Raw genomic sequence first — 14,793 nt, forward strand, 5'->3', positions numbered from 1 at the left:
TTTCAGTAATGCTTCAACATGTCCCCCTTTGGTTAATTTAATATAACCAGTTCTGATGGCTCTTTATTATAAAAGAAAATCTGTTATATAAAAGAATGTTTGATTGGAAGCAAATGAATTTGGACGAAATTGGATGTTTGCATCTGCTTTGAGGATTTATTTATATTAAGAGTGAAATGAGCTCATTATGCTATTATGCCTTATATGGAACAAAAGAGAATATGAAATACATTTGGAAGAAAAAGAGTTTGCTACATTCATAACTGTTTATATAGCTTTTTCCTTCATAATAGTTCTGGTCAGAAAGTCACAGAGACTAATAAATGTGATGTTAGTTTTGGACTTGAGATTGTTTATTTGAACTATTCTTTTTCCAGAGTGAACTGATTATAAAGCATTAATTTTTCTTAAATAATAAATAAAATAATAATAATTGGGTAACCTATATTGAATTTAGTCTGTTTTCTCTTATCTACACAGTGTCAAATTACAGTACACATACACCATTTGGTTAAATGCACCTTAGCAAATTGCACCCTGGCCACACACTTTTCGTTATCTCTAAAAGGCTTTTGATAGAAATCAGGCTGAATATTTGAGTTAGGAAGGATTGTTGGCTTCATTTGAATTGGTTGGATTTCTGACGTGGATTCATTTTTCAGGTAAAGTACTTACATTTTCAAAGAAGCCGCAGTCAAGGCCCCATTCACTGCAGACTTGCTTTATCGGTTCAAAAAGCAGTTCTGACGTTTGTTTCAGATCATCGTCCTGTTGTAAGACGCACTCAAGTTCACATTTGAACTATAGCTTTTAATTTTAGTTGTCCAATGTAACAGTATCATTGATTGTGAACCTGCCTCCCAGCATGATGCATCCACCGCCAGACTGGACAGTTAGTACAGAAGTCGTAAGTAAGCTATCCCTATCACTATCACAAACATACTTTATGTCATTGTGGCTCAAACAGTTCAGTCATTGTCTCTTGTCTGACCGTAATGTTTTTCTTTGTGCTTGTTCATGTAGGCAGTGGTAAATTTCATTTGAACTTGAACATGTCGGTTTTTAAGCCACAGCCTGTTTGGTTCCCTGTCTATTATAATACAAAACTCCCTTTACTGTGGACAGTGACACTGGTGTTTCCAGCAGTTTACAGTTCATGGAAGGGTTTGGCCTTAATGGTTCTTGTGTCTGTTCCTGAACATTTTAACCAATATCCTTTCATCTAATGATTCAAGTTGACTTTATTTGTACCTGTAGGTAGATTTGCTTTGCAGTGGTTCACTCACACACAAGAAAAGAAAAATATCTTAATATACCCAGAACCATAAAATATAGCCGTACTCAAAACGCTCAAGACTCCCCAAATCAAATCAAATCAAATCAGATAATGACAGTTTGCATCATTTTCCAGTTCTTTGCAAATGGCTGACAAAATCGAATAACATTACCTTACATACAATTGTATAAACTGATAATAATAGAATCTACAGACCTTTAGAAAAGCTTTTAAAAGTAGTGAAAATCAACAGTTATCCTTCTCAGATCTTCATGGAGTTCTTCAGTCAGTCCCAATGTTCTTAGTGTTGGCCAATCCAATGAGTGTTGTCAAACAAATCCTTTTTATGCTGTCAAACATAAACTACCAGTAGCAGTCAACTATGAACACTAATGACAAGAGATAATTGCTATAAGATTATTTGGTGCCTTCATCATTTACAAAAAGATTTAAGTGAATGTATGCATGCATTAGAATTAGTAATTTGTAAAGAACGACTGAAGGTGCTAGTTGTATAATCGTTAAAAGTTGGAAAAGAATGGTTCAAATATCTAATAATGCCAAAATCAACAAAAATAAAAATTAATATGACATTGATTTACATGATGAGTATAAAACTTCTGACCACAACAGTGGGGAGCCATGAAAAATATTAATGGAGTGTTCAAAATGCGAATTTGATAATTAATACTTTGGAGGATTATGGAAAAAATAAATAAATGAATATCCGGAATAAAACTTGGTAAACAAACATCTAAGTTAAATAGGCATGGCATAATAAACACACAGCAGTAAGAAGGTGGTCAATAGAACTGGGATGTAAAAAGACCAAAATTATATAGAGAACAATAAATAAATACACATAGTCCATCACAAATGTATTTAACACTAACTCTTTAATAGTCACACTGTAAGGTGTGCACAAAAATACAAAATGCACTGCAATAACAGAATAAGGTTAACGCTGTTAATACAATCTACTTTCAAAATTATGTGTAACTCTGTAGGTTAGAGGCATAAGTTCTTTTAATAAATTTCACAGTACAGCAGATATATAGAAAGTAATGAAATAGGAGAGCATGGATTCAGTTAGGCTTATAAAAATAAATATATATTCAAATTGTCATTAAACTATAAGTTTTACTCCTTTACTGGATGTCAAACTGATTGCTGCTGAAAACAGATTCTGATTTCGATAACTGTCATATTTTTCTGCCCAGAGTTGTTTAGGGTTTCAGATAAGTATGGGTACTGCACAGATAAATGACCTATGTTTTTATTGTTATCTGATCGAGCTTCTGATCCGGCAGGGTGAGCGGGTTCATGCGTTGGGTTAGAACAGGACGATCAGCAGCATCAGCAGTCCCAGTATGAGGCACAGAGGGTTGTGGATCTGCCCCAGTGACCTGACTGTAGGATCTGCCAATTAAACCAGTATGAATGTAGAGCAATACAAAATGTAATATTCTGTTAGTCGACAAAAGCCTGGGATCTGCTAATTAAACACCTTCCAATGTAGTCGGTATCAGATGACTGTCACTAGCTACTACAATTTCATAGGCTTTGATTTTGGATTTTACCTCTTGTGATTACTGGCCTGCCATCCCAGGGAGCCAGCACCATGGCTAGAGCTGTCCTCTGAAGATCTCTTAGAGCTGAGACCTGCTGCGGAGTCATTGCAACAGCCTGCTCATAGGAGAACATGCTGATCTGGCTCTGGCTAAAGGCCACCTTGAAGAAACAACCAAACACACAAGAAGGCAGTGGAATAGGGAGGCAGCAGAAGACAAAATGAGGAGTTAATGCAAAAACTATAGCAAAATCCACTCTATGCAAGCTTGTGATAAACATGAAATGTTTGAACGTGGTTGACTTACAGCAAACTTCTCAGGTGGTATAATGGAGATAGCCATGGGGGTGATTCCTTCGATTTGGTCTTTCACCAGAGCTGACATGGCAATGTCAGGAAGACCAGCTGCAAACAGTTTCAAGCAGATTCACAAGATGTTGGGTTTTTAGTTGATTTTATGCTGTTGCTTTAATATAAGGCTTGTGTGTAGTGTGTGCCCATGTGTTTTTATTTTGCTCTTATTTTTTGAATATTGTTACTTTTTTTTTTGTTTGTAGTTTGTTTAAACTGTAAATGACTCTGGTCCTGTGCTTTATAAATAAAGTTAGACTAGAACAAGCAACACATACTTTCAGAGGCTGTCAGGGAAACAAATGGGCTTTAGATTAAATTAAGTAACAGTGACAGTAGATATATTAAATGCTTATACATAGATGTTTAGCAAAATGGAAAATTAACTTTTCTAAAAGTTGGGACTTCGGTTTATTAGCCTTGCAGTGGATAGTGAGAGAAGCTGAAAAATCAGCTGTTAAAATGCTAAACTGCTGTTAAGATTACTTTAAGTGCACTTATTTTGTATGTTATATATATATTGTGTTTTCATATAATTGTTTTTTTCAGTTTTTAATCATTGTTTTACCCTAATCTGGTCCATGGTCCCTGAGAAACAATGTCTCTTTTTGTTTTTTTGTTTTTTTCCATTAGTTTTACAAATAAATTACAAGTTCATTTGAGCTGAGTTATCAGAAGATTAAAGGTATCAGTCAAAGTTATATACCGAAGTCAAAGGCCCAGTACCTGCCAGAACTCCAATCTCAATAAACACATCTGCGTTCCATGAACTCATGGGTCCAAAAGCAAGACTGTGGGTGAGCAGCTGAACCAAAGCAAGCATCTGCTCCTCTGAGCAGGACAGCCTGAGCTGCCCCAGCCAGAGGACCGCCTTACTGCAGCCAGCAGGGGGAGACACAACACAAGAAGACAGTAAATACAAGCGCCAGGCTGAACTGGGAGAAGACAAGCTCCTTTACTGTGGTCCCTGAGCTCACCCAAACTCCACATTGTTGAACGTATTGATCTCTGTTGTTTTAGCTCCGCACAAAATGTGGCCCAGGGCCACGAACATGTTGGAGTTGAGCCGACTTGGGGTCAGCTTGGTGGAGTTTAACACGGTGGTAAACAGTGCAGTCAGCTGGAAAGATAGGCAACACATGATGTTAGGTTTCCTGGTGTATAGAACAGGATGTAGAGTATACTGGTGTGAACAAGCATTATATTGTACTCTATGGACATTTAAAAAAAGATTAGCTTTATTTCCTTAAAGTTATCAGCTCTAAATTCTGTGGACAAAATATTCTGTGGACAAGGAAGAAGATGACATTTTGTCAAAGGTTACCATAATAATAGGTCACCTGTCTGGTGTTCCAGGTGCTGACAGCTCCCATAGAAGCAATACTGCTATGCTCCACCAATCGAAGAGCACTCAGCTCCTGTGGTGACAGCTCTGTTGCTATCTCACCCAGCTGAGCAATGACAGATTGGGAAAAGGAGGAGACGGGGCCATACATCTTCACACATAAACGTCATTGCAGGGTGACCCAGAAGAAGACAGGATTGACATCAAATGTTAAAACCCAACTAGTGCTATGTGCTACCTCGCCTGTGAAGTACCCATGTACGTCACTTTTAAGTCCAACCTTTTTGACTCTTTTGAGAACCTCACTACGCTGGAAGGATGCAAGGAACGAGTCGTGGCCCATCAGCTCCAGACAGTTGGAGAAGGCCGTCAAAGACATGCTGCTGAGACTGCTGGAGGTCCAGGCAGCGGGGGATGTGGTGTGCAGGGTTTCACAGGTAGGAACTATCGGAGTCACTGAGAGAAAATGCAGACAAAAACAAGTGATCAGGAAGAGGTGCAACATTTAGCTTCACTCATAAGCTGGAGCCTCACTGTTTCTAATAACCTCAATACGAAATTAACCTAACAATAAACCTTTATTACATAATAGCAGTTCAATTACTTGCTGTTGTGCTTTAGGTCTGTAGACGTCATCAACTTTTGGAGAAAGTTAAGTTGCCAATGAGTTGAAAAACTTCACTAAATTAACCAACTGTTTCTATTAATGTTTACCTAAAGGTTCTCCTTATAAATATATCGCATATCATGCAATATCACACACAGTGAATAGGAAAAGTGTTGTACACCTCTGTTAAAATTCCAGGTTTTTGTGATGTGGAAATGAAACCATAGCAAGAAAAAAAAAAAATTTGTTCCACTTTTAATGTGGCATATATCCTCTGTATCTTCTATAATTCTCTATAACTGAACACACAGGTATTTAACATAATAATTATGAAAAAATTTGAAACGTGATAATAACAATTAGTGTACTTACTTTTAAACTAATGCTTTTTTAAAGCACCCTTTGATTTCTTTTAGAAATTCAGTCTTAATTATAGTCTACAAGGATGTCTTGACTTGGCGATATTTGCCTACGTTTCTTATACTATTTGTCGTTTGGTGCGGGATTTTGTTTTTGCTGACTTGGCTGTTTAACACGGTAATGCTGAAAAAAATAATTTCTGTTCATCTTTAGCTTTCTAGCTGATACCTGACACCATAACTGTCTGACAATTATAAGTTTCCTTTTTTTTTCACCCACCTTGACCAAAAAATCCTGTTCTACCAGAAGAAAAATAACCCCACAGCATGATGCCGCCATCGCCATGTTTCACTGTGGAGTTAGTATCCATTTGTGATACCCAGTGTTGATTTTGTTCCAAACTTACCTTTTAGGATTGTGGCCTAAACATTCAAGTTTGGTTTTACCATCCATAGTACATTTTCTAACAAGATTGTAGGTGATTTTTTTTGCCTACCCTGGATGTTTTCTTTGGAAGCAAACGCATCTGTCTTGCAGCCCTACTCCTTGGTCCTTGCATACAGAGAATACAGGAGATTGTCATTTCATGAAGAACACAATCAATACTAACCAGAAATTCCTGCAGCTCCTTGTGCATTGCTGTCAGCCTCTACTGACACCTTTGAACAATTAGATCCTTTTGAACCTAAATAAGCTCTGCGAAAAATGGCTTTAGCTAAATAATGCAAAGGTAAAGCAATCAGTTTCACTACAATTTGCATTAAATTTTAACTAAAAAAGACTGAATATTGAAAAAGGTGCATTTAAGTTAGTTTAAATATATCCATACTAATGCAACAATGTTATTGCAACTTTATATTTTTCTGATTTCGACACTAATTGACATGGCTTGTTTTGCAGTTAAGTTGTACAGGATATACATTGCATTAAGGTGGAAAATGTTTTTAAATCATTTATCATGATCCCACTCTTTTTACATCACAAAAACTTGACATTTTAATACTTTTTATGTCAACTGTACCTTTAAAAATACCACAGAATGATTAAATTAAATAATTAATTACAGGAACCAAAGTGATGCTCACGTGACAAAGAATTTATTTTGACGAAGCCCAGGAAAAACTGCAGAACAAACTGTTGTTTTTCAAAAAGTGCCTTCCTCTCGTTCATGTCTGAGCAGAGGATCCCCACATCCTCATCTTCCCACTGACGATGGCTCATGAACAGCTTCTCTATGCGCCCCATCGTCATCAGCGGCTGTGGGAACACAAGCAAAAACATACGTGTGTGTGGGCGGCTCACGGGAAGACGGGAACTTTGCCACCTGGTCCCGAAACATAATGGAGAACTGACACCTGAGGGATTTCTTTACCACCTTTGCATGTCTGACCTCCACTGAGATCATGTTTCAATCACAAAAAAACCCACAATGGGTAAAATCAGTTACAGAAACAGCCTCTACTGTTTGTTTATTTTGGGAAGGTATTAGGATTTAATGAAAGGTTACAGCAGAGAACTCACCAATGGAATCTCCTGCAAAATGTTAATAGGCAGGAAGAAGAGAAACCGTCCCACCACGCTTAGCGTTGCCTGGTTCCAGTTCTTCACCGGCCTGTAAGAAAAACATGAACACTTCATGGAGCCAGAAGTTTACTATTCTTCAGACACATCAGACACAAATTTTCCCAGGAGAAAATGGAAAATTTGTCTTCCAGGTTTCAGAAAGACATTATGAAATGCGCACAAAGGAAAACTTACAAAAACCACACTGTCAGTTTTGATTTTCTTTTCTGTATGTATTTTAAACATTTTTAGCTGTTTATTTTGCTCTTTAGGTCTTGCTTTCATAAGTGTATTTCCCCATTTTCTATTTTATTAGGTGTTTTGCTTGTTCATTCTTGTGTGTTTTGGTGGTCCTTATTTATCTAGAGTTATTTTCTGTTAGATATTTCCACTGGTTTTTCTTTCTTTTCTGTTTTCACATTGCTCTGCCTAATTAATCTCCCTCATTCAGCTGCTCTGCTTTGCCTGTTCCACAGCTGCTCCACATTTTTGCTGATTAGCTCTTCTGGTTCCATTGTCATTTTCCTTCCCTGCCTCAGTATATATGCTATCTGGTTGTCTCTGTTCTTCACTGGATTCTTCTGTTGACATCATGCTTTCTGTCGCTCTGCTTCCCTGCCTGTTTCTGCCACACCTGTTCACGTCCTGTTTCTTTCCAGTGCCAACATTGTACGTTTTTTTTATCACTCTGCCTCATTGCTCTGTTGAGCATTTGAGTTCTGCCAAAACTAAACATGACACACACACTCACACAGCTATCCAAAACTGTAGTGTAAAGTTGAGATTAACAACCCGGGCAGAACAAGGAACGACAAGGTAACCTTATATAGCACCATTCATACACAAGGCAATCTTAAAAGACAGAAAGAAATAAAGCTTAAAAGCATTGCATGAATTTGTTTGGTCAAAAGCTACTGCAAACAAAGTTTTCTGTTATGATTTAAACAAACCAATAGTTCCAACAGGAAACAGTTCCCCTAAAGGGGACCCTAGAGAGTACAAAGAGAGAACTGGGCTTTAATGCCAAAGAGACCATCACTGTGTTTTGCACATATTAAATCCAATAAACTAAGACAATCAAAGGTACCAATTAAACTTTAATTGCACAATGTGCTGCCTTTACACATATCTGTGTGTCCATGTAATAAAAATCAATTAAAAAAATTACATTGTATTTACTACAGTGGACTGGTTTTCCAAAACATTTAAGCCTGGATTCTAACTCCGCATATTTATTCTTAAAGAGATTGACAGGCAGAAGCAGCATCCCAAACAGCAGCAAATCAAACAATACATTAGACAAACTGGAGTAAAAAGCTATAAAAATGTGATTTTCTTGAACATGAGCCTGAATCTCGTGAGGTACTGAAGACAAAATCCATAAACTGTTTGTCAATGTGTGTGTGAGCATTATGTTGGTGGGGAGTGGAAAGGAATCACTGGATCAATAACTTATCAGCCTTAAATGTTATAATGCATGTTTACATTTTATTTAGTAGAAATAGATTTGATGTATAAATTTGTCTTAAATATGGATGGATCCTCCTATAAGTTGCAAATATCTTTAGTTAATTAATTTTGACTAATAAGACCCACATATTTTCTTTTTTCTAATTAATAGAAGCTGAGGACATTACAAAAACAAAACTGGGAAACTTTCACGCTTTCCTCAATTGATTTTGTTTAAATCTGCACTGAATCTGGTTAATTAACTTGAAAACCAATTAAAAATGAAAAATGTAATTACTGTTTATAGTAGTTGTCTGAAGAAGATGGATTTGACCTGAAGTTGCTCAGCTTGGAAGAACTGTCTGAAATTACTCTGAAAGTTTGAGACATTTTGAGCGATGTCAAAGCTCTCAAACTAAATTGAATATGTATAAAATTTTCAACATTGCTATTTCCATTTATATATACTAGTTTCTTTAAAGACTAGTGGTTTAATGAAAAATACAAAACATTGTTTCATGTGGACTGGATAATTTCGGAGTCTCTTTTCGGTCTGAAATGACTTTACCCAAAAACAGCAGGTTCTTGCAGGATACGAGCCAGAAGTTCTGTCTTGCCGCTGCTGTAGCAGAGCGTTTTGAGGTAATCCAGGTTTTGAGTGAAGAAGCTTCTGTCCACCTGAATGAAAACTTCATCCACCACAAATGGCGCCATGATGCCCAGTGAACGAAACTCCTCTTCAGTGAACGGCACAGTGTACATCCCCTTCTGAGAAGTAGAACGAATAATCTTACAGCTTAAAGAGAAAGTATGTATTAACATTTAAGGCTTATAAGGTTTTCTGATTTCAACTAGGTGTAATCTGATTTTATCGTGACCAAATTCAGGAGTTTAGATCATGCAACTGTACCCAAAACTTAAGAGAGACAAAAATGAGCAAAGCACAATCATAATAGTTTGTTTTTTTCAGATCTATAACTCAGATAAACCTCTAAGAGGAGAAGTCATATAGTGAAGCATTTAGATTTTAAGCGCACAAATATAACTTCAAAAAGTTTATATAGTAAGTTTTGCAAAATTTGACTTCACTTATACAGTGCTGAGAATGATGCTGTATGACATTTTTTAACTCCTCAAAATCTGTACTTTTTTTTTTTTGCATTTTTACCATACTAATGTAATTTAGGCAGGAGTGGGTGAATTAATCTACATACCATCCTCTGAACTATTTTGTCCACCAGAAGCTCCTGCTTTCTTCTAGATAACATGAGAAAGTATCGAGGCGTGGCTACAATCATCTTCCTCAGGGTGTCCATCATTTCTGCAGAAAATATCTTAAGGGTGCTCATCCTGAAGGCAGCAAAATATATACACAATGTTGTTAGTTATACAGCCTGAATACATATATACATATATGTATACAGGGGTTGGACAATGAAACTAAAACACCTGGTTTTAGACCACAATAATTTATTAGTATGCTGTAGGGCCTCCTTTTGCGGGCAATACAGCGTCAATTCGTCTTGGGAATGACATATACAAGTCCTGCACAGTGGTCAGAGGGATTTTAAGCCATTCTTCTTGCAGGATAGTGGCCAGGTCACTACGTGATACTGGTGGAGGAAAACGTTTCCTGACTCGCTCCTCCAAAACACCCCAAAGTGGCTCAATAATATTTAGATCTGGTGACTGTGCAGGCCATGGGAGATGTTCAACTTCACTTTCATGTTCATCAAACCAATCTTTCACCAGTCTTGCTGTGTGTATTGGTGCATTGTCATCCTGATACACGGCACCGCCTTCAGGATACATTGTTTGAACCATTGGATGCACATGGTCCTCAAGAATGGTTCAGTAGTCCTTGGCAGTGACGCACCCATCTAGCACAAGTATTGGGCCAAGGGAATGCCATGATATGGCAGCCCAAACCATCACTGATCCACCACCATGCTTCACTCTGGGCATGCAACAGTCTGGCTGGTACGCTTCTTTGGGGCTTCTCCACACCATAACTCTCCCGGATGTGGGGAAAACAGTAAAGGTGGACTCATCAGAGAACAATACATGTTTCACATTGTCCACAGCCCAAGATTTGCACTCCTTGCACCATTGAAACCGACGTTTGGCATTGGCATGAGTGACCAAAGGTTTGGCTATAGCAGCCTGGCCGTGTATATTGACCCTGTGGAGCTCCTGACGGACAGTTCTGGTGGAAACAGGAGAGTTGAGGTGCACATTTAATTCTGCCGTGATTTGGGCAGCCGTGGTTTTATATTTTGTGGATACAATCTGGGTTAGCACCCAAACATCCCTTTCAGACAGCTTCCTCTTGCGTCCACAATTAATCCTGTTGGATGTGGTTCGTCCTTCTTGGTGGTATGCTGACATTACCCTGGATACCGTGGCTCTTGATACATCACAAAGACTTGCTGTCTTGGTCATAGATGCGCCAGCAAGACGTGCACCAACAATTTGTCCTCTTTTGAACTCTGGTATGTCACCCATAATGTTGTGTGCATTTCAATATTTTGAGCAAAAGTAAGAAATAGATAATCTCTCCCTGTGTAAACTCAGGCCATTAATATAGAGAAAACAAAGCAACATGCAGCTCCAGAATGATACATTTTTAAGCAACTAGGATGATAAAAGCACAAAGATTTTGCCGTCATATTTCACTGAAGATTTCTAACCAATAAATATGAATATTAGGAGTCTGAGAGTGCAGGTGCAGTTTTTATGACTCACGGTATGGATAAAGCTATTTCAGCTCCAAGATCCTGAAGCAGGTCAGGGAAGAACTTAAACTGGTGCAGCTTGTCAAGCACACACGTTTTCTGTCCAGCAGGATAAAAACAAGACACATGATACGTATATATTACATTCACTGTAGGAAATGAGGATAAAAGAGGAGTTGGTTACACTGTTATAGTTACCAGTGAGGTGTGAAGAATACCAGGTTGCTGCCTGAGGAAGGCCAAGATGTTCCTCACAGACAAAGGTGATGTATCAGCCCCAAACTGTTCCTGTAAGACCCTGCAGCCCACACCCTGACCCAGTGATCCCAGACTCCTAGATACACACACAGAGGGGAGCTACAACAGCTAAGACTGATGCATGTTCAGGTCCTACTTATACAAAACATGTTACATGTGTTAAGGTTATTGGGAACCAAAGCTGTTGAACTGAACATTTTAAATGGGATTAAAAAAAAGCAGTACGGATAAATAAAAAATGAAATTACTCTGTTGGATTGTAGTGGGTTTGTTTTGTTTGTGTGTGTTCCTGTAGATTTGCAAGAGGTTATACTGTCTTGCTATTAATTTGAGCTCAGTTCAAGGTTTCAACAAACTCCAGAAACATTTCTGCAACTCTTTATCATTTATAAAAACAAAACATGAAATCTGCCAAAGATGTCACATGTCAGAAATAAAGATAAACTTACAAAAAATCTTGCTTGATTAGTTTTGGGTCAGCATTAACCAGCTCTCTGACAATTGCTTGAGCCTGGAGAATAAAAAGAAAAAAAGGCTTTACTACATGATCTCTTTTCTGTTAATTTTCAAGATCTGATACAAGGATAATGTGGCATCAAGATGCAGACTATTTGCATCATTTTACAATGTCATAGATGAAGTCTTTCCTCTAGTTCATTACTTAATTATTAAGTAGTGAATCACAATTCTGTTGTACAAAAAGACGAAGCACTAAGAAATCAGCAACTTTTCTGACATTACTGCTACCAATACAATAAGAATGAAAACATCTCTGCCATGTATGGGTGGTAGGCAGGGTGTGAGAGTGTGTTGAGCATTAAATAGGTCTGAAGCCTAGTTTTATATTTAAGCTCTAAAGTACTTGTAAGTTGTCAGATTCAGTGGTAGCTCTGTGGTACCTGCTGTGTGTTCCAGGGTTTTGTGGACGTATTGGAGAGTTTTTCCACAAGCAGGCGAGTTCTTCGAAGGACACTTAGCAGGGGCGTGCATCTGAGCAAAGGCTTCACATCATCCAACCAGTTGACAACCTCTTGGAAGCCCTGAAAAATCATGTTGCAAATCACTTCTACAAACAAATAACTAAAATAAAAAATTTTTTAGACTTTAAAATGTTAAATCTTGTTGAAGATCTTCTTTTCAAAGTAGAACCTTAACACTTAACATTTTTGTATTAAATGTGACATCATAAGCCTCGCTCCTTGAGTACCCATAGTTTTGTGGCAATAGTGTTTGCTTCCAGTGGACAGTGCGCATCTATGTATGGCAGGACAGGAAGGTGTGGGGTGAGGGCCTTCACAGCAGACAGTAGTTTGTCAGAGGTGAGGTTCAGGAGGGTCTCCGTCTTTACACCAACAATGAGAGTGCCGAGCTCCTGCAGCTGGCCTGTTTTTAGCTGGTGAGAGGGAAAGAAGGAGTGAGGCTAGAACCTAGAAAAGCAGCATCTTTACGCAGTGTTTAGTATATGAAGTGTTTAAGTTTTAAGGTAACTCACTGTGTTAGTTTGAAACAGCTTGTCCACAATTATAGATGCCTTCAAAACACAGAGATTAAACACATGTTATTGTTAAGCTCAGTAAAATTTTGTTCCCTACAGTTTGTTTAGTTGCACATAAGGTTATGCAACCACTACTGCTAATTAGGTCCATTGACAAAATTCAAAAACTGTCCAGGTGTTTGCAATAAACCAACTACACAAAATCAGCTTACACAGTCAAATAAAACTGACATTGCAACAATTTATCAAAACAAAACAAAAAATCAACACTAGATCCCACTTCGAGTGACTACTGTAGTGTCAAACTTATTCAGCCCCCTGAATAGAAGTCTTTATAAAAGCACACATTTCCAAATCAGCTGCGGTCATCTTTTGTGGTGCATCTGATGCAGCCAAACAAGGGCTTCATTGATTTCATCAGGTGGACTTGAGATAGAACATCTCACATACCTGGACTGCTGTCAGTAACACTTCATTGCATGTTAGACATGTGTCTAATACAAGAGAATTGCACAAAAAGTTCAAAGAAGAAATCAGTGCACAAACAAGAAAGACGATACAAAAAAAAATAGCGCGGAATTTTCCAAAAGGTACAGCTGGAAGCATTTCTTTAGATGTTTAGCCACCTGTATGTGTAGAAAATGGAAGCTATGAGCAGCTGCCACCAGATTCCTAGGAGCAAGCATATCTCAAAGTCCACCAAGACTTGTTTTCAGAAGAAGTTCGGGAAGATAATAAATATGTCATCACAGTTGCCTGACTTGAACGCAGTTAATAATCTGTGGTGGGATTTAAAAAATTTCAACAAACAATCTTATTCCTCAGGAACACTGCCAGGAGCTGGTGCCAACAGCAGACCATAACAGCAAAAGGATGTTATACTTTTCTTGAATAATTGAGACCACAGTAAGCATTAAAGTGACATTATGTGTTGAATGTCTAGCCCTTGTGCAATCTTAACATTTTGTTTACTCCCATTGTCCTACGGGTCAAAAATGACCCGCCTTATGAAAGCCCCAAAATAAAGCTGCTTAATTGAAGTTTAATTTTTGCATGATGAAACAACCTGTTATTTATCAATTCAACTCAATTGAATTCATTTTTTATCATGTATTTTTTGTTACACAATACAAAAATACAATCACCAGTGAACAGTTTTACACTTTGTCTTTTACCACAAACCAACTTTCATAACAGTTTTCTTTTACACAGTAAAGGTTTATTATTGCTATTATATAAATGTGAAGTAATTACTTCTGAATTAATTATATTGAAAGGAAAAAAAGTCAATAATCTGGAACTTTTTTGTCAACAGTTTATTCTTTTATATTTTTAAGGAAGTGAATTATAAAACTACTCTTAACACAACAAAACAACAAAATGTTGCTTGATTTTGTGAACAGTTTTTAACATCAACTCTATTTAGCACATGTAAGACAGTATGTGCGAACGTGAGAATGGGCTTTGCACATATGCAGCACACAACTTTTGTCTTGCAGTCCTTATTCCAGGGGCAGAACTGGCACCTTTTTCTTTTGACTGACCCAGCTGCAGCCTCGGGTGGATCAAAACAATATTCAACTCCCTGAACAGCTTCCACAATGGCTGCAGTGGCTTCTGTGCGGGGCAGGCGCACCCTTCTCTCAATGCACGGGGTGACAACAGCTTTTCCCAAATGTCCCAACAGTCATCCTTCTGCAGCTGTACGTTCCAATAACCTTGTCGAGGTTGTTCACGCCTCCTTTATTGCAGTTATTGCAGTTATAGTTGAGGATGATGGCTGG

The 14,793-nt window shown here is 37.9% G+C and overlaps 1 protein-coding gene across 1 annotated transcript in view; it reads right to left on the reverse strand.

The window, feature by feature from the left end:
* Nucleotides 1-2,153: 2,153 nt before the first annotated feature.
* strc1 (stereocilin 1) overlaps nt 2,154-14,793 on the reverse strand; it is a 32,828-nt gene continuing 20,188 nt past the window's right edge. The window contains exons 13-29 of the mRNA XM_047363429.1: nt 13,007-13,045; nt 12,722-12,907; nt 12,414-12,554; nt 11,964-12,025; nt 11,455-11,590; nt 11,267-11,355; nt 9,736-9,871; nt 9,090-9,289; nt 7,031-7,121; nt 6,595-6,766; nt 4,823-4,998; nt 4,538-4,693; nt 4,175-4,317; nt 3,924-4,072; nt 3,154-3,251; nt 2,857-3,007; nt 2,154-2,695 (exon numbers count right to left, since the gene is read on the reverse strand). Of these exons, the coding sequence (XP_047219385.1) occupies nt 2,610-2,695; nt 2,857-3,007; nt 3,154-3,251; nt 3,924-4,072; nt 4,175-4,317; nt 4,538-4,693; nt 4,823-4,998; nt 6,595-6,766; nt 7,031-7,121; nt 9,090-9,289; nt 9,736-9,871; nt 11,267-11,355; nt 11,455-11,590; nt 11,964-12,025; nt 12,414-12,554; nt 12,722-12,907; nt 13,007-13,045 (2,211 nt within the window). The 3' untranslated portion in view covers nt 2,154-2,609. The remainder of the gene's footprint in view (nt 2,696-2,856; nt 3,008-3,153; nt 3,252-3,923; nt 4,073-4,174; nt 4,318-4,537; nt 4,694-4,822; nt 4,999-6,594; nt 6,767-7,030; nt 7,122-9,089; nt 9,290-9,735; nt 9,872-11,266; nt 11,356-11,454; nt 11,591-11,963; nt 12,026-12,413; nt 12,555-12,721; nt 12,908-13,006; nt 13,046-14,793) is intronic.

This window comes from Girardinichthys multiradiatus, chromosome 4 (assembly GCF_021462225.1).
Source record: "Girardinichthys multiradiatus isolate DD_20200921_A chromosome 4, DD_fGirMul_XY1, whole genome shotgun sequence".
In the NCBI taxonomy this organism is placed as follows: domain Eukaryota; kingdom Metazoa; phylum Chordata; class Actinopteri; order Cyprinodontiformes; family Goodeidae; genus Girardinichthys; species Girardinichthys multiradiatus.